The sequence below is a fragment of the Mytilus trossulus genome, chromosome 9, assembly GCF_036588685.1.
Source record: "Mytilus trossulus isolate FHL-02 chromosome 9, PNRI_Mtr1.1.1.hap1, whole genome shotgun sequence".
NCBI classification, from domain to species: Eukaryota; Metazoa; Mollusca; class Bivalvia; order Mytilida; family Mytilidae; genus Mytilus; species Mytilus trossulus.
The window spans coordinates 42,237,270-42,263,246 of record NC_086381.1 but is presented as its reverse complement, the minus strand read 5'-3'; the positions used below and the strand labels follow the sequence as shown (position 1 = coordinate 42,263,246).

Here is a 25,977-nt window from a genome sequence, read left to right as displayed (position 1 = left end):
GCCTGCTTTAAAACAGGATACAGAATTTTCCTCTTCTTTTCAATTTGTACCGGAAATTGTGCTCGGACAGAAATTTTTGTTCCCATTAATTTGTGACAGTTTCTCATAACTAACTGTTTATTTTTCAAAGATACAAACTTAGTATCTATATTTTGTGACTTTTCGAAACGATGAGGTACAGAAACCAAATTCATATTTTCAACGATTCCGAGTAGACCCTACTATGGGTTATGACAGACAGTTGTTTAATTGGCAAGCAGACAACCATAACATCTCCATTTTATATTGGGTAAATCTATTACCAACATAATTATATTTAAGTGAAACCAAACAGTAAAGAAATTACATTCATCTTCTTTTTTCGAATATCGTCATTCTTAATTTAAAATGCCTTGGTGTGCAATCAGAATTGTAAAGTTTATATATCGATTTAATGTATATATAACAACATCGATATACATATGAGAGCTATAGAAACATTAACAGGAAAATGATTTAGGAAGCATTACTAGTGCATATAAGGCCTATGATGAACACAAGGCCTCTGTGTCGAAATAAGTAGTCTTTCTGTACCTCAGTTGAATTTGACTGATTTTAATTGTCAGCGTCTTAAGTTTTATACCATATATATCAACCTAGAAATAGTATTCTTCTTTACGATATTTCATGAATTAAAAATATCAAACTTTGTCATACACGATATTGTATTTTTCCATATCTACAGGAATCTCGCTACCAAACACAGGTTTTGTCTCCTCATTTTCGAATACAGTTTTTGTACCTTCATTACCAAATATGTTTGTCTGGTCTTTACCAAACATTTTTGTCTCCTCATCGCCTAGCATACTTTTGGTCTCCTCGTTCTTGTCTTCGGTTTCTTTCCCGTTTGATTCTTTCTTTGAAGACTTTTGTTGCTTTGACAAAACGTAAAACTTTTTAAATAAAAAGAATGCTACAGAAAACGCGAGACCAAATAACAGTACAATTAACACTCCAGACATATGCTTCACTCCAAACTCTACTTGTAAAACACTTTTACTCAGTGCGTCGTCAGCACATTGTCTTTTATCATCCCACCACCTGTAATGACAAAAAAAAAGTTTACAGATGTTATTTTTGTAATAAAAACATGTGTGTGTTTTTGCGCAATTAATGACTATTGTGGGTTATTTATTTGGTGTGTGAGCTACAAGTACTTTGCTTGGTGGCAAGTATGATATAATGACTTGTAAGTTTCTAAATTCATTCGAAATAGTTCTTTATTTATCATAAAGCAAACTTCAAATACAATAAAACTATATGAAAGGGTTTTACAAATGGTCTATTTTTCTAAGTGAGTGATACATGTACACAGTTCCAACCGTGTTGATGGTATCAACATGTGAAGGAATCCTGCAACAACTTTGTGTCTGATGCAGTGTAAATTGTTTGCCTAATATTAAAACTTAGTTTCCTCCTAAATGCCATCCTGGTTGCCAAAAGTTATCTAGTCAAGACTTATCTGATGTATTGTCCAGTTTGTTTTCATCTTGAACACTCAACTTCTAGTAGAAGCCAATATATACAAATAATTATGATGTTTACTGCCTAGCTATCACTTTATGAAATGATATAAAGCAAAAGAAAACATTGAACAACTCATACCATTCACTTTAAATAACGTTCTATATAAATTCCGACAAGCAAAAGCTCCAAGCAGTACGCTTTCAAATATGTGTTTACCACAACTACCACTTATTATGGATTTTAAATTCTACAGAAGAAGGATAACATCAATCAACAATATCAGTAAAAGAAAGATAACTCAGTTTCTAACTTGGATTTGTGATGAATCGATTGATTTTACGTTCACTGGCCAATATTGCACGCTTGAGACGAGAATTTTCAAACAAATTAATAATTAATACAAAAAGGTAGATCCTGTAATAGGAGTCGTATTAATATATCAACTTCACGAAATGCAAAAGTTCAATGATGTCACAGAAACAGTTGTATTATATTAGCCCTTTATGATGAAAGGCAGACCCTTTCAATGACTTACAAATGGTAATATTGAATAAACATATAAAAAATATATATTTTAAAAAGCTTCCAGTAAAATAAATGTCAAGGACACTTCAACTAACTAACATATTAAGGTTACATATATCAACAAAATTTACAAACCTTTTTCTGAGTCTTGTAATAAAGCCCTTTTCTTTCAATTGTAGTATAGCAATGTTAATTGAAGTTTTAGCAGGATTACCAGCTTTCATAACAATGCCATGTTCCTGTAGTCTGATTGGCTGACCAGACATTTTAGTTTTACAGTAATTCTTTTCGAAATATGAATTAATAAGGTAATCATAAATGAATGCAAAATTTCCTTCTCCAGATCGCTGTCGACCTTGACTGGAATTAGTAACAAGACCACTACTCTCTATAACTCGTTTCCAAATTGTTTTATAGGTAGTGTCTTCGGAGCTTTGCAGAAAACGCATTGTGGCTGAATTATTTATTGTCCCTACTTGTATATTTGTTCGTTCTGCTAATTCTATTAATGTCTCTACAGGTTGATCTAAGTTAACTTTTGTCAAAAATGCTGCCATATTTGCAGTATACGTCGAGACAGTTATTAATACAAAGAATGTAAACCCAGCAGTAAGTATCCTCTGTGAACTCGGCCGAGGTGAAAAATCTGTTCCCCTCATTAATACAGTGCCGATAGAAAACCAGAGCACCTCCTTTAGAGTAAACTTCCTCTCTGGATTACCTGTGTCTAACATTAGATAGACAATACAGACGGTGACAGTTGCTCCTAAAATACCCATCCATAACTCAAGTGTGAATGGACGCATGAACTGAAATATTGAAGAATGTTCCTTTGGTTTTGATATTAACATATTGACTCCTGTACTGAGTACACCAAGGCTGAAATCTACGACTTCTTCACGTTCTGATGTAATAGATATGGCTCCCATGCCTAACGTGGCATTCTGTTCAAATAAACATGTACATAGTATTCAGTTATTGAAGTATGTAAAATACAGATAAACGTTCAACATAAAAATTAGAAATTAAAAAATATTGGCAGCTACTTACGAGTTTCGTGTTAGTGAATGCAAAAATAATAAAATCTAACGGAATTCAATGTTATCATAGAAAAATTATTATTTAATATGTATAATTCACCTAAACAACCTTGTATCTAATGCCATCGTATTTAATTTCCTATAAAATAAGCAATAATGTAAATATTTCAAATAATGCAATTAACATGGTGACGAACAAAATGACAAGAAGACATCACTACATGTACTATTGCATACAACCCTATAAATAACTTGCTATCACAGTTTATAATGTAAAACGTTTTACCTCACCCGGTATTGAGAAAGCCGGTCAAGAATTAACTACTGGAATTCCATATGAAAACTCACGTATTATCTAATAAAAGTATATACTCAGCTGATATTATATCATAATTGTAACTGAAAGATCACAGAACAATTGGAGGGACCAAACACTCCAACAACTAATAAACTACTTTTGTAAGAATGGCAATGTTGTATGTTTTAAGGTTTCTTTTTTCCATTTTTACAAAAAACTTAGTTCTTTCATTAAAAATTATTATATACGTTAAGTCCTAACTAACCCCTGTACTAACTATACACTTAAATTGAACAATCACACCTTTTCTACATTCAAAACAATTTATTGAGTTCTTTCAATAAGACTTATCATAAGTTTAGTCTTACCTGATCCCTGTCTTGAGTTGTAATATCATTCCGTTCATTATTTAAGTTTTAACTCACCCCTGCCCTGACTTCGTCTATCATTCCGTTCATTATTTAAGTTTTAACTCACCCCAGCCCTGACTTCGTCTATCATTCCGTTCCACCTGCCGTTTATTTCTGATCCGTAAGCATTGTTTGGACTGGGATAAAGTTCGTATTTGAATGAGAGTAACTTAGATAATTCCTCTAACAGGTCTATTGTAAAACCCTCATATCCAACATTACCTGGTTTGTTCATAATAAACGGTTCCTCCTACAAATAAAGAGTATTGCTTTTTATATTGTTTGTTTTCGAGGTAAAATTGCACATATACGGTAAACAATATTATACTAAATATGTAAATTATTACTTATCATATAAAACAAGTGAAACTGCGAGCTACGGCTCACTGATGATACCCCCGCCGCAAGTGGATAATATTAATAGTGTAAAAATATGTAAGTGTTCGGTAAACAGAAAGTTGTCGAGTGATGAATCTGAAAACGCATCACACGGTATAGCTGACTTATATAAATCCGGAAACCAAATTTCAAAATCCTTGTATTGTAGTTCCTGAGAAAAATGTGACGAAAATTTTCAACTGGGCTATCATGTGTAAAATCATACAAGTGTTCAGTAAACAGGAAGTTGTAATGTGATCAATCTGAAAACGCATCACACGGTATAACTGACTCAGATAAACCCTGAAACCAAATTTCAGAAATCTTTGTATTGTAGTTCCTGAGAAAAATGTGACGAAAACTTTCAACTTGGCTATCTTGTGTAAAATCATACAAGTGTTCGGTAAACAGGAAGTTGTAGAGTCATCAATCTGAAAACGCATCACACGGTATAGCTGACTTATATAAATATTGAAACCAAATTTCAGAAATCCTTGTATTGTAGTTCCTGAGAAAAATGTGACGAAAATTTTCAACAGGGCTATCATGTGTAAAATCATACAAGTGTTCGGCAAACAGGAAGTTGTCAAGTGATCAATCTGAAAACGCATCACACGGTATAGCTGACTCTGATAAACCCTGAAACCAAATTTTAGGAATCCTTGTATTGTAGTTCCTGAGAAAAATGTGACGAAAATTTTCAACTGGGCTATCATGTGTAAAATCATACAAGTGTTCGGCAAACAGGAAGTTGTCAAGTGATCAATCTGAAAACGCATCACACGGTATAGCTGACTCAGATAAACCCTGAAACCAAATTTTAGGAATCCTTGTATTGTAGTTCCTGAGAAAAATGTGACGAAAATTTTCAACTGGGCTATCATGTGTAAAATCATACAAGTGTTCGGCAAACAGGAAGTTGTAAAGTGATCAATCTGAAAACGCATCACACGGTATAGCTGACTCAGATAAACCCTGAAACCAAATTTCAGGAATCCTTGTATTGTAGATCCTGAAAAAAATGTGACGAAAGTTTTCAACAGGGCTATCATATATAAAATCATACAAGTGTTCGGTAAACAGGAAGTTGTAAAGTGATCAATCTGAAAACGCATCACACGGTATAACTGACTTAGATAAACCCTGAAACCAAATTTCAGAAATCCTTGTATTGTAGTTCCTGAGAAAAATGCGACGAAAAATATTCATGGGACGGACGGACTGACGGACTGACGAACTGACGGAAGGACAGACAGTGGTAAAACAGTATACCCCACTTTTTTAAAGCGGGGGTATAATATAACAATGATCGTAAATTAACTTTACGTCAACTTGGCACAGCAAATTTTAATGTTCGGTTGTTTCTTTGTTGTGTTTTGTGTACTGTTGTGTTTTTCTTTTTTGTCATAAATGACGTTTATGGTTATGTTACAGAATCTAGCATACATGTGTAAGTTAACAGAAATACATTCCGTAAATCCAACCCTTTTCAATTCTTACCATAACAAATACAACTTTAACAATGTCTGGGAAAATACCACGTGTGTCTTTTTCCAGAGTGTCATTAAAAGGTATAAGAACCAGTCTGTCATGTGTAGTATTACCTTTTGGTCTCCATTCACCAATCTTTAAAGAAAGCATTGAAACATTTAAAAAGAATCGATGATTGATAAACTTCATAATCAAATATTTAATGTTTATTTAAGATGAAAACAATATCTAAATCAAAACACTTAATTTATAATTCGTTGCGTCCGTATCGCTTTTCTAAATTTAATTTCATCAGGAATGCTCAAATTCCACAATAAGTATATTAAGTTTCAAGTCAAGAGTGAAAATGTAAATAATAATCTTCCAGTATTTTATATGTTCCCAACTTGTTCGCTTTGCTCGTGTCTTTTGGCGTTTTGGATTAAAAAAAACGTAATATGTGCACATGTACTAGTGGAAATTTATTAAATCAAGCATTTCCTTAAAGTACTATAAATCTCCTTACTGAATTCTTTAATTGTTTCAAACCTATCGTTTTGCAGTTTTACTATCAGAAGATTACTAAACTTATAGCACTTCCCTATAATTTTAACTGTGGTATTGATTAGCAAGCCCGTAAGTTTAGATCTGATCCCATAAACCTCTCAATCCTTCAAATAAACGGCATCCAAACAGTTATCAATCAAACATTGAAATTAGATATTTGATATTGTTGTTTATCTGTTCTTATATCAAATTTATTATCAATAAACCAAACCGGAACTAAATTGCATTGCTGCATACCTTATAGCATTCTCTTCTTCTACTTAAATGAACTAAATTATATTTTCTTTTCAATATTTTAACGATATCAACATAAGGTAAATTACTGTTGCCTTTATTTACCTTTTTAAACAATGAAGTGCCACCATGGTTGTACAAGTGAAACACGTAATCAATCCGTTTCCCTTCAGAGTCAAATTTTACTGAACCCGTTTTACCATTTGGTAATGTCGACTACAAAAGACATATATCAAATAAAAAAAAAACGCTGCATTAATACGTTCCAGATTTCTAAATCTGTATTAGAAGTGTGAGGCTAGTTTCTAACATCTTCACTATTTGGCCTCTAATGACTAGCTGTCTTATACGAATCAAACCATATATTTTCATTCTATACCAGACAGACCGAACTTATAGACAAAACTTTGGTTGTCCACTAATGTCTCGTGATGATTCGTACAATGAGTTAACTTCGATTTTAAAGTTCTGAAATATAAGTGATCAGGTCATATTTCTAAATATAAAGTTTGAGCGGGAAGAAGAAGTTACATGTATGTATTATTAGTAAAATATATACATATGGTACGAAATTCGGCATCAATAACGACGAGACATTTACATACATCAACAACTAGATTCAGACAGGGAAACCACTGTGAGTAATCTTAATTCTGTTCTTTGTGTCTTTAGTAGTTTGAAGCAATGTACACATGTGGTTGCATACAGTAATGCATTTAATTTTGAATTACCATACTAACTAGATCAAGAATGTGTCCGGGGTACACGGACGCCCCATCCGCACTTTCATTTTCTATGTTCAGTGGATAGTGAGAATTGGGTAAAAACTATAATTTGGAATTAAAATAAGCAAAATCATATCATATAGAACATGTATACTAAGTTTCAAGTTGATTGGATTTCAACTTCATTTAAAACTACCTCTACCAAAAGTTTTAACCTGAAGCGGGACAGACAAACGAACGAACGAACAGACGAACAAACGGACGGACAAACGAACGCATGCACAGACTAGAAAACATAATGCCCACAAGTGGGATATAAAAATATTTCAGTGACATGGAACAAATTCTCACTTGAACCACCATAAAATAGTTCTGTACATTATTTGGTGTCAGGAATATGTCAGGAATATGTAACCTAGCTTTACAAGTCACCATCCAATTTTGTACAATATTCGCTGTATACATGTTATAATGCCTCGTTTAATTATGTCTATTTATGCTGAAGTTAACGTTACCTCATACATTCTACTTTCGAGTTCTAAACAATATTTGCATTATTTATGCCTACCTCACGCAGTGCATCTATCAATTTTGATCTGTTAAATACATCTACATGTTCATCAGTTCCACTCGTCTTCTCTATGTAAAGTTTCTGAGATTTTTGTATCAAATGTGCAGTATCAGTAGCGGTGGCTTCATATGTACTTGTCAGGTATTTACTTCCGGGTCGGATCTCTTTATTACGATATGCTAGAAGCTGACAATTCGCTTCGAATAATCCTTGTCGATACATGGGTCCTTCATCAAATGGTTCAAGGAAAAAAGACTGAAACATAGTAAGAAAATAGAGCTTCTCGTCAGTGGTAAAGCAATGCATATCCTGATTGTGGCCTAACTTGGTATTTGTTTTCGGTGTTAAGTCTACGTTATCTTAAAAAATGATTGCAAAAGTATGATTGAGCAACTATGGGAATAAATATCCTGTTACTACTGATAACCACGGAAGCCGAAAAGGGACGCTGTAATGTATTCCAAACTTTTTAACATGGTGTTATATTATAATTCTATCGAAAATGGTCAATGATCATTTTTCATGTTAATTGTTATTAATATGCTTAATTTACAGTGGCAATTATTTTTGCATTTTTTGAAAGAATGTCACTTTGCAAAGTGGTTCGACCTGCAGGATGCAGGACAGTTGCCAGAAAACGGGAAACATTTCAAATGAGGCAGGAATTATTATGTGTCAGACAAAGTTCGAATCCATGAAAATTAGAGGAATTCTTTTACTTTCAAGTAGTATGAAACTCTCCTAGTACTAAGTTGGCAATCATACCACATCTTCTTTTTTATATTCAGGATGACAAAATTTGAAACTATTATGAAAAAGAAAACTGGAATCCTCATCATACAATAACAGTATCGAATTATAAAACAATTATGACCGTCAGCGGCAACAGATCAATGATAACAGGCCTCGGACATGCTTATAGATGTGGTTGGGTCAAACTAGTTTCCCTTTTTTATCCGCACAGTCTTATTACAGTACCATTAAATGTAAATAAGTTAGAAAGGGCTTGATTCATGAGATTGGTACTTACCAGATAAAACACGAATATCTAATTGGCAGAAGTCACAAAGAAGTGATCTAGGGCTACCCCAAGACTACACTGTCAATCAGTATAAAGTTAAGACTATCTCATGTCCTATACATGTAGTTCGTTCCTGTAATGTAATGCCATATCACTGTCCCAAGTTAGGGGCAGGGTGGAAATCCCGCTAACATGTTTAACCCCACCACATTCTGTGTGTATGTGCCTGTCAATAGTCAGGAGCCTGTAATTCAGTGGTTGTCGTTTGTTGATGTATATATATATATATATGTACGTACATGTATTACATATTTGTTTCTTGTAAAATTTTTATACATAATTTAGGCCGTTAGTTTTCTCGTTTAAATTGTTTTACATTTGTCATTTCGGGGACTTTTATAGCTGATTATAAGGTATGGGCTTTTCTCATTGTTGAAGGCCGTACGGTGACCTATAGCTGTTAATGTCTGTGTCATTTGGTCTCTTGTGGAGAGTTGTCGCATTGGCAATTATACCACATCTTCTTTTTTATTAGTTGAATGTAACTGACAAAAGTAAAATTAAAAATTCTAAAATAAACGGAAAGTCCCTGACCAAATGGCAAAATCAAAAGCTAAATCACACCAAACGAATGGATAACAGACCATACAACATGTCCTACTTTAATGAACTATTTAATCATAATTCATACCGATTTACTCAATAAAACGATTTACTCATTACATATTCCTTCCGCTGGAACTATGTACCCTTATACACTACTTGAACCGACCACTTAATGACACCTAAATATGCTTATCTATTCTCGTGGTCTGGAGATGACTGCTAACTACATTATCCGTTTCAATTGTTCTGCAGTGAAAATTCTACCTTCACAAAAGTACGTAAACCTTTTTACCATTAATAGCAAAACAATTCCCCATATTAGATTCTCATACAATAATAAATCTTACCGAATCATGGAAAATGAATATGTTCTTTTCATTCTCCATAATGTTTCCAAATGACTTTGCCTGTGAACAATAAACAATGATGAGATAGATATTGGTTTATTATAAGCTCAAATGAAACAGATACGTTCAATGTTTAGTTCATTCTTTAAAATGTAAAACAAACACTGGCTATTACGGTATATTTTCGTACAGACATTGATCAGTTCACTGTTTTTCTGATGTTGTACTTGCTAAGTAAACATAGCTGATGATGGGCTGACCTTGTGTATAGACAACATATGATGGGCTGACCTTGTGTATAGCCAATTGATGGTGAACTTTCGGAGTATTTTTAAAACAATTAAAATTTTATCAAAATGGTGTATTTTTTTCATTTCATCACTGTCAGTTTAAAAAAAACAGTATTCATAAAATATAAACTTTAGACAGTGGCCGCCGATATATATTATACCTTATGATACTGTGAATGCTGTATTGGATATGACAACCAAGCGATTCAGAGGTTGATCGTATTAAGCTGAAAGTGTTTGCCTACGGTCGTATGCAGAACTTTGAAGAAAATCTATTGTTGGCAAATTGTTGGTGCTTTTAGGTTTCTCAGAATGTCGATGACCTTAATTTAAAATTCCTTTTATTCTAGATATAATTTTTATGTGTGTGTGGGGAATGAAATAACGCATGAATGTGTTCAGTAGTACTGTCATTACATCTTTATTGTTTTTTTTAATCTAAAAGCATTATATTACCTCAATTAAAACACTCTCTATTAGTTTATGTTGGTCATCCCTGGGACTACAGATAAGAAATATTTCTTGTCGCAGTAACTGGGCATTTCGTAACACCTCTACTGTTTGGTTTCGAATATCTTCCTCGGAATTCATTTGGAGAGCATAAGATATTGGTGAAATCTGATTGGCTATCATTCGACGTATTAAGTCCTGGCAAACTACAAATACATATTGGATCCTTGAAGATTAAATAAGTCTGTCAATTTGTGTGTTTTTATATTTTTTTTATTTTTATTTTTTCTGCTGTTTTTTTCTTTCGTTTCAATTCTTCAGATTATAAATCAACTCGTTTGATATATTCTTCTGCATTTATCAAGCATGGTGTTAGTTATAGTTTGTGATATTCTAAAAAAAAGATGTGGCATTGTTCCCAATGGGATGACTATTCACCAGATTGCAAATAAACAAGTATATTTCACTGTGCGGTCGTCAAAAATAAAATTTTAAAAAAATATACCGTATCATAAATGTCAGCTATAAAAGGCTCCGGCATGAAATATGTGCAACAATTCAAACGAAAAACTAACGGTCTAATCAATAGCAATTCAATTTACTAAAATCAAATATGACAGACATAAACGAACAACAATCACTGAAAAATAGGATCCTAAATTACAGGCTAAAAATTAATGCGACCGCTTAAACATGTTTTGAGCGCTAAAAACTTCCAGAAATTGGGACAGTTGTGTAAGAGCACAACATAAGAAAAAAACTGTATAAAAACAGTTGCAAAGTCTGATGCACGTCTTACTTGGTATTCAATATATTAGGGCGAGTAAATATACCGTCATTTATTTTAGGATCATCTGGTAAAACTACAACTGCAGTTTTATTCTTCCAAGCAAGGAAAAGATCCACTATTGCTTGATTAAGTTGTTCAGCTGGAGGTGATACCTCCACGAGGTTGGACCACGCGACATGATCTTCAATCCGGGTCTCATCAACGTAATTAAATCCTTTGTCTTGGGTGATGACGTATGGTATGTTCTCTTGTTCCAGTATCATGGCTAGATTTGTATAATACGGTCCAATGACCACACTGACACCAGTCTCAGCTTTATCATTAGCTTGAAGTTTTAAAGCTAAAAAATACCAAAGTTGATCATAATTATATATCATTTAAAAAGAAGATTTGGTATGATTGCCAATGAGACAATTCTCCACAAGAATCCAAATGAAAATGAAATTAACAACTATATAAGTCATCGCACGGCCTTCAACAATGAGTAAAGCAAATACCGCATTGTCATCTATAAAAGGCTCTGAATTGGCAATGTAAAACAATTCAAACGAGAATACTAACGGCCTAATTTATATATTTTTTAAAAAGAACGAATAATCAATATGTAACACATAAACAAACGACAACCACTGAATTACAGGCTCCTGGCTGGGGACAGGCACACACAAACAGAATATGGCGGGGTTAAACATATTAGCTGAATCATGTCTAGATTTGTAATATATTACCATACGGCTCAATGACAAAGGAACACGAGTCTGTCAACTGTATCACGTTAACATTTGTTTTTGTTTGTTTCAGATACACTGTTTTTGGTCATACACAGGGTAATTGTAAAAACTATTTATTTTTTATTTTATTCCACAACAAATTGCGCTTTCTGCTGTTAACAAAATACATCACTAGTCCAGCATTCCAGTGAAGTGCTCCTGTTTGTTAATACAAGAAATCCAGGGTTGTTTTCTGGTAAGCATCATTATATTAACATTAGTTGTATGATCAAACAGCTAAATTATAAAATTATTAGCAGTGAAATAATAAACAAGTAAATATCAGTGAGACTAATTTGTTTAACTATATATAAAAAAAATACTTTATATGTATATGTATATATATAACAACAAGCCTCGTAACAAATCTAACCGCCTTTACAAAGAATATAAAGATAAAAAAAGAATTTTCAGGAAACGTAAACGTCAGGCCGAAAAACTATGGCGAGAGGAAAAGTATGAGGACATTAGAAATGCGGCAGAAGTTGACATCGGAGAATTTTTCAGAACTGCACGTAAAATGAGGAAACAGGGACCGACGACAGATAAACTTGTTTATGACGACACCGAAGCAAAGACACCTGGAGATATATGTATGTTATGGGGGAAATATTTTGAAAATTTATACTCTATAAAAGAAGAGAACTGCTTTGACAAACAGTTTTACGGGAACATTTCCAAAAAAGTTCATGATCTTTTCAACAATAAATACAAAGGTTATATTGATACTCTCGACAAACCGATTACTGTAGATGAAATCAAGGATCAGGTACGAACATTGAAAGCCGGTAAATCGCCAGGACAAGATTATATATCAAATGAACACAGTCATACTATATGGTGGTGAAAACTTATTAAAACATCTGAGTGTATTATACAATTTAATTCTCGAACAAGAATACTTACCTTTATCATTTAGACATGGAATAGTTATACCTCTTTATAAAGGAAATAATAAAGACAAAACAAATCCAAATAGTTATCGTGCAGTTACTTTAACTTCTTCATTAGGAAAACTGTTTGATAAATTAATTTTGAATCGTATTCATAAACTCCTTGTTGATTTCAATAGTGTGATGCCACATCCACTCCAGTTTGGATTTGTAAAAGAACATGGTGCGATACCAGCTATTTACACCTTGAAAGAAGCAATTCATTATTATCTTGAACGTAATTCGATTGTTTATGCCATTTTTCTCGACAACGAAAAGGCCTTTGACCGAGTGTGGCAAGATGGCCTACTTTACAAACTGAACCAAATTGGAATTCAAGGTAAATTGTGGAATCTGATATATATGTCGTATAAAACTGCAACAGCACATATGCAGCATAGTGGACTAACAAGTCAAGTGTTTCGGATTGAACAAGGAGTAGGTCAAGGCCGTGTGTTGTCTGCCTGGTTATTTTCCTTATTTATCAATGACTTGATTTGTGAACTCTTATCGACACATTGTGGACTACTAGTAGGCCCGATAAGCATACCGACAATCTTGTTAGCTGATGACACAACTTTATTAACCGCAACTGTAAATGGTGCTTAGACATTATTAAACGTTGTTAACAGCTATGCGCTCAAATGGCGGTTAAAATATAATGCATCGAAAAGTAGTGTTTTGACTTTTACACCACCAAAAAAGACTCGGAACAATTATGACTCTGCAGCATGTCTTAACCTAGGTAATATTGTACTCGAAAGAAAACGTACATGTACTTACGCTGGAACACTTATTAGCTCAGATGAAAAAACTTTCGATAGATCAGATAAATCTAGTAAAAAGTTAAAACAGAAACTTCACTCACTATATACTGTTGGTGTTAATCCACGAGGGATGAGTGCCTTAACTAATAACTTGATATGGAAAAGAGTTATTCTTACAACTGCACTTTATGGATGTGCAATTTGGGGTCAGCTACCCTACCGTGAAACTGAAATGTTGGAAATAACTCAAAGATATTTCGTCAAATTTATACTAATGATGGATAAACGTAGTCCGACTGACTCTTGTATTTGTAATGTTGGTTTGTGGTCTGTCGAAGGATATACTGATAAAATGAAACTTTTGTTTTTTGGGAGACTGTGTCGTGCAAAATCGACGGATGTTTAATGTTCGTATGGGACAAATATTAACCGGTGAGGCCAGTCAAATTTCATTGACTTACGATTATATCAAAATTTTGATGAAATATGAATTTGATGCTTTTGTTTAAAACTTTGTGGCTGAAATTTTTTTTCCAGACAAGCTACTGTGGAGCAAAATTGTAAAACAGACTTTAGACATATACGAAGAAAACAAATGGAGACCAGAACTTAAGCGGTACCATAAAATACATACTTGTTTGACGGAGCATCGTTTGTTACGACTAGCGGTAACTTATCTATCACTAAATTCAAAATTTATGACGCTTGTGAAATTAGGAGCCATAGCTATTCAAACAGGCAAATGCTCCTTGTGTAACTTATATAATACGGATATACTTATGCATTATATACTTTGCTGTATATCTCTTTTACAAATTCGGACATAAATGTTCTACAAAATTGTTGATATTCTTGACGTAGAGGATTCCGTTCGTTTCTTTAATCAAGATGATGACGAAATTATCGAGTCATTACTTGGAAGTATGAATCATACCATGCAAACTATAAATGCTGATGTATGGAGCCTCTTGATGTGTCACATAGCAGATTATATGTATACACTATATCAGGTCTTCAATTGTGATCTTTATAGTCACATATTTGATCTTAACTAATGTTGTTCTTGTATGAAGTTGGTGAATTATAGACGTTTTTTTTTTTTACTCTATTTCATATGTAATTATGTAACTACCTATAGACTTTTTTTATTGCTATTTGTATACTTTGCTGTTGTTTAGAATATGTAAATATGTTAGTGTTATGTTCTTGATTCTGTTCTTATAATATAAATTGTAAAATCTTCATATTATGGAGGAAATAAAGATAATCAATCAATCAATCAAGCAATAAATGACTATTGAGTATTGTTTCCGGAATGTTTTCATATTTTCTCCGTTAACGTGTGCATTGCCTTTCTATCAAATTTACCAATAACTTCCTGAAACAAAATTGTCACACCGTTTATGACTTTAAAATTAAGTAGCCCCGTTATTCGTCACATGTAGCGGTAAATGGTAAAATTTTTTAAAACTATTTCTACACTGAGTAATAAAGTGACCAAATCTATGTAGAAACAGTCCGTCAGTATCATTCTATATCATTGGGTTTGTTTATAAACAAGAACGTACGAAATTTATAAAGTGTTGCATTCTTTTTTGTCTGGTTATACATGTACGTTATAGTTAAGATAGAACTTTGGAAAAGGTATCATAAGACTTGTAAAATAGTTTGTTGTGTTTTTCTAGAGAAAAACACGCAAGCAACATAATAATACATTCTACATAGTTGATAGTTTTTCCGTAAGTTTTTACCCTAAAGGAACGAAAGTTGTCTTTCTTGTGATGGAAATAATACATCTTCCATGGTACATACTTGTGTTAAGTCCATCTTTTATGTTAGTCCATCCATTCTCCTGTATGGTCAGATTATCTCGGACGTTAACGTTTACAATAGTGATTGAACCGTAACAGTTTATCACGTCTGTATCGTTACTCTGGATATTCTTCTCAACAAATTCTTGTAACGGACTCAATCCAGTCGACGGACTCAAAATACCTAGGGAACACAAATTTAAAGTATATATATGAATGTTCCTACTTACTTATGGAATTAAAAGTATTCTGTTAACCAACGGTCTAATCTATATAAAAACGAGAAACAAGAAACAACTGTAAAGTTTAGTATGACGTCCATTATCACTGAACTAGTCCATATTTTTTGTTTATAGGCCAGCTAAAGCACGCATTTGGGTGCGGGATTTTCTCTTGCTGTATTGAAGAACCCAATGTATCTGAGAAACAAACCTTATACGATTTGCCCGCCTTATAATTATTTTGTACATTAAATACAGTTTAACTATACCTTTATCATCGTATCTGAAAAATAGACCAATTCTGACATATTTAACATTAACCAATAAACCATGAAAACAAAGTCAAGACCAGATGATACAGACCAGCTAAATACATAATACATTACAATCATTCCTCAAAACAGATATTGTCTATAATTGTCTATAATTACTTGATGTATCATTATCATTTAAATAATCGATTTTTAATTGGTCTTCATCAGATAGTGACATTAAAAAAAAATTGTCTGACGCTCAGCCATGGGATACAGTAAATTTTCTCCCTCGTATTAGCCAATAAAAATCCAGCATTTTACCATGAAGTTTATATAGATATCTACCTACCTACAACAAAGTTATACTTGACAGGTGTTTGGTTATTGGTAAAATAGCAAACTCCAAAACATTCATGTACCATCAATACAAATACGATACAGAATGTCTCTGGTGTCATTGCTTTTGTCGATCAAACAATTTCTGAAAAAAAAACATCAACATATTAACCTTGTCTAAAATATTCATGTATGAACAACACAAATACGATATAGAATGTCACTGGTGTCATTGCTTTTGTTGATCAAAGCATGTCTGAAAAATAACATCAACATATTAAACTGGTCCAGAACATTCGTGTACCATCAATACTAGTACGGTTTATGACATAACTTAAGTGGTTACACGCCATCATTGCGACAATCCACTAGTCTGACAGCTCATTAGTCCGACGTTCCTTCGGTCAGATAGTTAGATAGCCCATTTATAGTCCGACAACCCATTAGTTCGACAACCCAATAATCCGACAGCTCAAAAATTTTGCAACCCATAAGTCCAACACTTATATGCAAATAGACGTCACACTAAACCCCAAAACATATAGGTCTATTAAAGTATTTCTGAGACAAAAAAACTTGATGAAGATAACCTTGTTATGAACATTCATGTCAAATTAATACCAATAGGGTATAAACCATGTCTAGTGAAATAGATAAAGTCAATACCAACTCTCTTAGAATGGAAAGTATAAAACAAATCTGTAATTTAGATTTGAATAAACAAATGATCTCATTTAAGTTTTATCAAAACTTTCAAAAATAACATAAATTTAGCCTTTTTTTTGTACCTTACAGCCATAACCTTTGACCTTACGAATTTATCAAATGACCTAAAACTCGATGTTGGCCTGCAAACCAACCATGTGTACTGTTAACCATAAACAGATGTTAATTCTATATAGTTAGAGCAAAAAAAAACGAAAGAAAAGTTGATATTTTTCAAAAAATACCATTTTTGGTTGCCATGGTTTCACACTTTTGGTGATCTATCTCTCTTAAAAGGTCGTTGACCCCCATTTTGTTTTTGCTTTTTCTGTACTTTAATACCAACTCTCTTAGACTTGAAAGTATAATACAAATCTGTAATGTAGTTCTCTCAGTACTTCAAGATTAAGGTAATGGAGGTGCAAATTCCCCTATTAGTCTTTTTAAAAATTGTACGATTTATGAGGGAAAACCCTATTATTTACCAGTCGGTAACTCGCTTAGATGGTCTGTGACCCCCTATTTTGTTTGCATTTTTTTCATCCATATGTTAAGATGTTCCAATCAACAAATTATAAGGAAAAACTGTAATTTAAATTATATACCCTCGAGCCTCCTTATGTATTATGATTTCTGAAAAAAGGTATCATCTAAATAGTATTGTCTCCATTATGTATAGGAAATAGATAGTGATATTGCTAAAGTCTTTCATATAAATAAAGAATATGTGGTATGATTGCCAATGAGACAACTCTCAACAAGAGACCAAATTGACACAGAAATTAACAAGTTTAGGTCACCGTACGGCCTTCAACAATGAATAAAAGCGCATTTCATAGTTTTGTTTTCCTTCTCGGATTAGGGGAATAAGATACATTGTGTATGGTGTCATTAGAACAATATAACGATATAGAATGCACTCTAGCTGGTAACCTTTTCAAGATCTATAAATATATCATTTCTGAACAAACAGGAGGAAATATGTGTCTATACTTAACTTTTTTAGAAAATTGATGTTAAAATTGCAAAGGTCTTTAAAAGTATGTCTGAATAAAAGAAAAACTATATTTATCTGGTGTCAAAACAAGTTATTATAGGACGTCTGAAATGATAAACCAAGTTACTTTCTATCAAAAAAAAAAGGAAAGCAATTTGTGAACCCGAAACTTTGGGTCACTAAATAAATTGTTGCTGGATATTTTTGCATTTGCCAGATTTGAATAATTCAATGTGAATAGAAAAGGTGATAATGATGTTAAAATACCATTATTGAAAACATGTTATTGTTTTCAGATTTTTTCAGCCATTTAAATGCACTGCTGGATTTTAGTTTTAAAACAAATAGAACAGTGTAGACTAAGACTTGGCTAGTTTACTTATTACTTGAGACAGTACACTATTTTTTTCGTGTTAGATATTCAGGGTCTTAATCCTATAGCAATTCTCAGTTTATGGAAACTTGATGTCTAGGGCTAATTGCACAGACATAATAAAATAAAAGACAGAGAATGTTCACATGTGGTTACATCTTCTGACATCAGACTCGGGATTCTCTTGAACTGAATTTTAATGTGCGTATTGTTATGCGTTTACTTTTCTACATTGGTTAGAGGTATAGGGGGAGGGTTGAGATCTCACAAACATGTTTAACCCCGCCGCATTTTTGCGCCTGTCCCAAGTCAGGAGCCGCTGGCCTTTGTTAGTCTTGTATTATTTTTAATTTTAGTTTCGTGTGTACAATTTGGAAATTAGTATGGCGTTCATTATCACTGAACTAGTATATATTTGTTTAGGGGCCAGCGGAAGAACGCCTCCGGGTGCGGGAATTTCTCGCTACATTGAATACCTGTTGATGATCTTCTGCTGTTATTTTTTATTTGGTCGGGTTGTTGTCTCTTTGACACATTCCCCATTTCCATTCTCAATTTTATCAATTTACAGATCATATACAATTAACACCATGTTAACGATGTCCTTTACGCAATTTGTTCCCAAGTTCTCAATTACCTATACAATGAACACCATATTAACGATGTCCTTTACGCAATGTGTTCCCACGTTCTCGGTGATCCTATACAATTAACACCATGTTAACGATGTCCTTTACGCAATGTGTTCCCACGTTCTCGGTGATCCTATACAATTAACACCATGTTTACGATGTCCTTTACGCAATGTATTCCCACGTTCTCGGTGATCCTATACAATTAACACCATGTTAACGATGTCATTTACGCAATGTGTTCCCACGTTCTCAGTGATCATATACAATTAATACCATGTTAACGATGTCCTGTACGCAATGTGTTCCCACGTTCTCGATGATCCTTTAAAATTAACACCATGTTAACGATGTCCTTTACGCAATGTGTTCCCACGTTCTCGGTGATCCTATACAATTAACACCATGTTAACGATGTCTATTACGCAATGTTTTCCAACGTTCTCGGTGTACTGCAACTTTATTGTTATACTGATACAGAATGTATAAACACTTCTTTCGTTATATCGTTTTCTTAAGCATTTCTCCTGACCCCCAGTGTGTCCTTCTTAATCCATGTTGTTTTGGGGGAGAGATATAAATTAAGCCAAACAGGTGCAAAAATAAGTTATCTAAGTTGTCACTACGTGAATTTTCCGTAACAAGTATAATTAGAATGTAAAGCTAATCTTCATTCCCATCCTTTTTTTAGCTTACTATATGGTATGTGGTTTGCTTATTGTTAAAGTGCGCCTTTGTTTACTGGTGAAAGGCTGTCTTATTGTCAATCATACCACATATTCTTACATATATATTAAGAGCTGTCTTATTGTCAACCATACTACATATTCTTTACTATATATTAAGAGCTGTCTTATTGTCAATCATACTACATATTCTTAACTTTATATTCAAGATAAATTTGACAACGAGAACTGCTTATTATATTTGATTACTGTCTGAGCGTTCTAACTAAATAAGAAAGAGTTCAGAGTTATTTCCACCACAGAGTTTATTTTACGCTAGTGATTTTTCAAAGTCCTGCAATCTGAAGTTTAATCCACATTGTCAAATAAATATGTGAGATGGTTTTAATGTTATGGCTTATTTTTTTAAGGTATCCTTAATACAATTGCGAATGGAAATGGAGAATGTGTCAAAGAGACAACAACCCGACCATAGAGCAGAAAACAACCGAATATAAAAAAAGAAGATATGGTATGATTGCCAATGAGACAACTACCCACAAAAAGACCAAAATGACACAAACATTAACAACTATAGGTCACCGTACGGCCTTCAACAATGATCAAAGCCCATACCTCATAGTCAGCTATAAAAGGAACTGAAGTCCACCAATTGCGGTCTAAAACACGGCGAGAAATCCAACACCTTGTCGCTGACTTTAGCTGGTCACTGTACATAGAAAGCAACCACACATTTGACTCATTTTCATTCAAGTTTGGATATTCATCAAATTGTAGAGAAAGAACATTTCTTATCGTTATACGCATTTTTACCCATCAAAGGACAACTAACCTCAGGGATCTGGTAAATCAATGATCAATTAAAAAAATATATTTGGATAACTTTTGAACTATGCTGAAAATGACTCGTTGCTTCTATTATCAATGTAAACAATATTCCTCTTTGTTAATGTATACTTTTATTCATTTAACAACTGGGAAAAGAGAACAGAGACAAATAAAAAAGGGATAAATTGACCTATCATGAATTGTTGGTCGAAATCTACCGAACCTATCCCAAATGACTTAATTGTGAATTTTATCTCCAAGCGAATTATCTGATAAACTCATTAATAGAAATTGGAAACATTTTATTTGATTAAGCGTTGTTTTATATTGATAATAAATTGTCAATTTCACATCATGTAACTACCATGACATATCATACATCATTTATTACTAATTTACTAATTTTGAGAGTCGCCATATTGATTACGCTCGGATAAGAACTTTCGGTCATTTTGTTGTGTAAAACGTGACATACAGACACGGCTTATCAATTCTTTACGAACAGCATTTAAACGAATAGCAGTGATTTTAAAACGACTGCCCTTAAAATAATATTCCCATGACACCGGACGGAACAATGTCACCGTAATGCGACATTGATAATTAGTCTATGTTATAGTTATAAAAAGCATAGAATATGACATCATGACACGACAGCGCTTAAAATAAAGACAGTGATACAAATAACCTAAGGCTTAGAATACTTCAGTATGATACGCCAGCACACCTTCGATAATTTCACAAACGCCACTATAACAGATTTTCGAAATCCTCTGGTTTTATCCATCTGAATGCCTTTAAAGCATTTGCCCATCGACCCCCATTTTTCTTTTAATAAATCATTTATGTGTATAATGATTAGCTATCTGTAGAAGTCTTATTAAATGTTAATTAGTGTTTTATTAATTTTTGAGAACTTAAACTTGCCAATGATAAAGCTATGAAAAGTCAAGAAAACATAATTTTCCGCCAAAATTTCAATGGCTTATATCTCGAAAACAAGCACAGTGACCTATTATATGTTTTTGCTCTTTTGATTCATTTATTAATACTCCATCAATATAATATACTCATCATAGATACCAGGACTAAATTTTGTATATACGCCAGACGCGCGTTTCGTCTACAAAAGACTCTGACATCAGTGACGCTCGAATTCAAAATAGTTAAAAAGGACAAATAAAGTACGAAGTTAAAGAGCATTGAGGACCAAAATTTCTAAAAGTTTTGCCAAATACAGCTTAGGTAATCTATGCCTTAGGTAGAAAAGCCTTAGTATTTCAAAAAATTTAAAATTTTGTAAACAGTAGTGTTTTGAACTATTGTTTTTAAAATTTAATGATTTAGAAACTGAGAAGCGAACCCCATTAGCACTACATGTATAAGCAGACCGTAAATCACGAACCGATGTCATGAGACAAATACACTGCATAATATAGATGCATTATTATATCTCTGTGATAGATTTGTTTCTGACGATTGGTCTTTTTTTTTTTTTATTTAATTTGAGTTCTAGAATTTTTATTGATAGATAGAGATATCAGGACTAGCTGACGACTTCATGAAAAATACAGGATAAAGAAGCTTCATAATCGAATAAGTTTACTGCACAAGCATATAGATTTGAGAAGGTAAGTTGCAACTTCAAACTATCGAATTGCATACAGCCTTAAATAATTTTCAAAATTTAGCTTCATGCACATTTGACATAATTCGATAGCTACTTTTTATTAACCAAAATATTAGGCATATTATCTATCCGAGCCTAATGTGCCGCTTTTTTAACCAAAATAGTAGACATTTAATGTATCCGAGCCTTATGTGTCGCTTTATTAAGTCGAATCGTACACATTTCATATATCTGAGCCTAATGAATCCCTTTATTAAACAGAATCGGAGACATTTTATATATCTGAGCCTAATGTGTCTCTTTATTACACAAAATCGTAGACATTTTATATATCCGAGCCTAATGAATCGCTTTATTAAACAAAATCGTACACATTGGTGCTATCTGAGCCTAGTCTAATGTGTCGCTTTATTAAACAGAATCGTACACATTTTATATATCTGAGCCTTATGCGCATTTTTGCCTATTAAAGGATAACTAAAAACCTTAAAGCCCTATGTGGCACTTTATTGAACAAAATCTTAGACATTTAATATATCCGAGCCAAACGCGGCACTTTATTGAACAGCATCATGTTCATCTCTAATGTGTTACAATGACAAAAGTTTATTAGGAATAATCGTATCATCTAACACAGAAAGGCTATCACGCAGAGTGTTTGTTCATGATAATGTAATCTATCTCAAATATGCTACAGGGTTATGGAAGCAGGACGAGAAAGTCAAATTACTCTTGTATTGTTTACAGAAATAACCCATTAACCATTCTATTGAAGTATTATTATACAATTTTGGAAAGAAAAAATGTCGCTATAGATTTTTATCTTGAGCTAAAATAATCTGACTTTTCAATTAGCAGATTTCTCGATGTCCTGGAATCAGGCTTTATTTGTTTTTAGGAATTGTTATTGGCTTTAAAAAAATATAAGATTTTGCAAAGGATTAATTTGTGTGTTTTTTTTAAGCATATTTGGGATTATAAAATTGGTCCCTTACACATCGGACTTGAATTGGTAGAGCAATAAAACAATTTTTGAAAAAAGGCAACACTATTAAAAAGAACAAAACAACAGAAAACTTCAAATCGAACAAAACGAACCAACAACATACTAGAGTGAAAACATAAAAACGAACTATCAAAATAATGTGGAGAGTTATTGCATGATTTATTAGATGTTGGCATGGAATCAATACCTTTTAAAAATATTTGAATATTGATAATCTATATAATTACAACAGCATCGTGTTTTTTTTTTATCAAACATTCAATTCAGCTACCAAACTACAAACTTCTGAATTGAATCATAATTTAGAATTGATTATTATGTCCGTATTATATTTTCTGCAAAATATTTGAACGTATTTTTTCCCGACAGATGTGAATAGTTTGACTCTCTATTTTTGTAATTGTTTGCTTTGTTAATTGTTGGTTAATTCAATAATTGCATAGTGACGCTTTTATCATCACCAGATAACAGCGATATTAATATGACCTTTCGTGAAGAGTTTCGTTGCCTTGTCTTTGGTGTTTTATCTTTCTATTTTTAGACTTAATAAAATTATATTTCAAACAAATTAATCCAAATTACTAAGTATTGATTTTGACATAGAAATTTATAGCAGTCAAAATAGCGACACAACAGTTATAATTATTCCGATTTGAAATTTTTATACATGTTTTTTCCTGTATATTTCACAATATTTCAAACGTATTTCAAAGAATGAAATTTAAAAAAAAAATCGAATAGCATCCTTTAAGATCTATTCAAATTTTCTACACTTGGGGCGATCTTCCCCCTTCATAAAATATTAATGTCATCGATAACGTCACGAACAGTTCACAGTTTATTGACATCCTCAATGAATCAATGAAAATATTCCGATGTCAGAACAGGCAACAAAGGAACTAAGCATAATGACAATGATACATAAATCAGAATATTTTAGTAGGAGTAAGACCTTTATCGGGACTCCGTGATCGGGTGTTTTTAAACTCGGGATTACAGGATTGATCCTTCCGGGAACCGGGATTTTATTTTAAATTTCGGGATTTCGTGATTTCATGTTTTAAGCCCGGGATTTCGGGATCCGGATCCCTCCTACATACACCCCCCCCCCCCCCCCCCCATCTTCAATAGATATTTACCGAAAAGGGACCTCGTTGTCACATGTCGAATGCTTACATTGTATTTCAATAGGAATCATTACGAGATAATTTCGCTATTACAATTGATCGACTGTTGACCGGTGAACCACCGTCGTTTTAATTGAACCCTTTTTTTGTGTTTTTATTTTTCAAGTAAATTAAAATGTTCTCTTATAATATATGATCCCTTTTTGGGTTCGAACTAGTTTTACTTTTTAAATAAATTGTTTATGATTCAACTACAATCCCGACCCCTTATCTTTACCAGCACCACTTCCCAACCAAGATTCCTAACATGAAAAAAATAACAGGTGAATGGTTGGTGCCTACTCATTTTTTCCTGAGGAGGAGTATAAAAATTATCATTTCTGCGGCTTGATTGAAAATGTTATTAGGAAATCACATTCATCGTGACGCATCTAATAAATCTGTTTATCATTGCTTGAATTTAATTAAGTAAGTGATGGTATCACGGGAGAATCGTACTCAATGTTAATTATAGAAAAGGTATATAAACAAATGACCCTCGGGAACATGGTCAAAGGTAAATCTGTGGTTTACACATAACTATAAGAGCATTCAATGTCCATATTTCGTCAAAAATAGAATTAAAGATCAAATAAGTAAAGGATGAACAAGATCCATTCTTATACGACCATAATTGTACAGAAAAAGTGATAAATACTGTATAAGATAAAAAAAAAAAAATATAGCAGAGTCTTCCATGTAAAACCTTGTTTCATGCAAATCAAAATAACCTTTAATTTATTGAAACTAACACAATACTAAACCATTAGTAGACAGTCAAGTTAGTTTAGTTGACTGCTGCCACACAATGACAACAAAAACATATCTACAAGTTATTTTGCGATCAGCATATGGTGCGTTTTTTTTAAATATATGAAATGCCTCCTGATAGACATAGATACACTTAGGTAATTAATAGCTGGATTAGAGTTTGTCTTAATATTGACGTAACGATTTTTTATATTATCTTATTTTAATTTTCAAGTGAATAATAACACGGACATGTAAATATTTTGTTGGTACAGCTACGCCCCTATATCACTTATGGAACTGTGTGCGTAGAATACTTATCCATTTCTTTTAGTGTATTTAATAGTTAATATACTTGAATATGAATCTTAAATAAGAGCACTGATTTGTACTATTTTTAAATAAAAATAAAAAGTCATGTATGTGTACATGTATAATAGTTATTATACTTAAAATTAGAACGCACATAATAACATACACACACGTAATGATACGTCTAAATAGAATTAAAACACGTATGAATACATCTTCATAAAATTTAAACACATTATTGGTACATCTACTTAACAAACATTTAACACAGATGTGCAGATCTACACATTCAAGCACAAGTATAGTGGCTATAATGACAAAAACAAATAATAAAAAACTTACCTCACTCACCGAGTAATTTCAATTAGAAAAGCGCGTATGCCAAACATTTTTTTCTAATATCTTGCTAAGCAATTGATAAAAAAAAATATACAACTGAAAGACCCATCTGTCAACTATATAATTCCATTGTAATATCGCCTCATTGATGCATTCAAACAAGTCTCGTGTGGGAAATGTAAATATTATAATTCATATAATATTAATACCATTATAACAGCGACTATTGAACAC

General features: G+C 32.8%; 1 protein-coding gene across 1 annotated transcript; it reads right to left on the bottom strand.

Annotated features, from left to right (window-relative positions):
* Positions 1–238: 238 nt before the first annotated feature.
* On the bottom strand, positions 239–25,971 carry LOC134682946 (glutamate receptor 4-like). The gene is made up of 12 exons (XM_063541887.1): positions 25,747–25,971; positions 16,333–16,464; positions 15,510–15,692; positions 11,272–11,568; positions 10,445–10,644; positions 9,699–9,758; positions 7,722–7,979; positions 6,534–6,644; positions 5,658–5,783; positions 3,847–4,029; positions 2,167–2,975; positions 239–1,080 (listed from the first exon to the last, which is right to left on the bottom strand). The coding sequence occupies exons 2-12, from the start codon at positions 16,439–16,441 to the stop codon at positions 681–683; spliced, it is 2,736 nt and encodes a 911-aa protein (XP_063397957.1). The 5' UTR covers positions 16,442–16,464; positions 25,747–25,971; the 3' UTR covers positions 239–680.
* Positions 25,972–25,977: the final 6 nt, after the last annotated feature.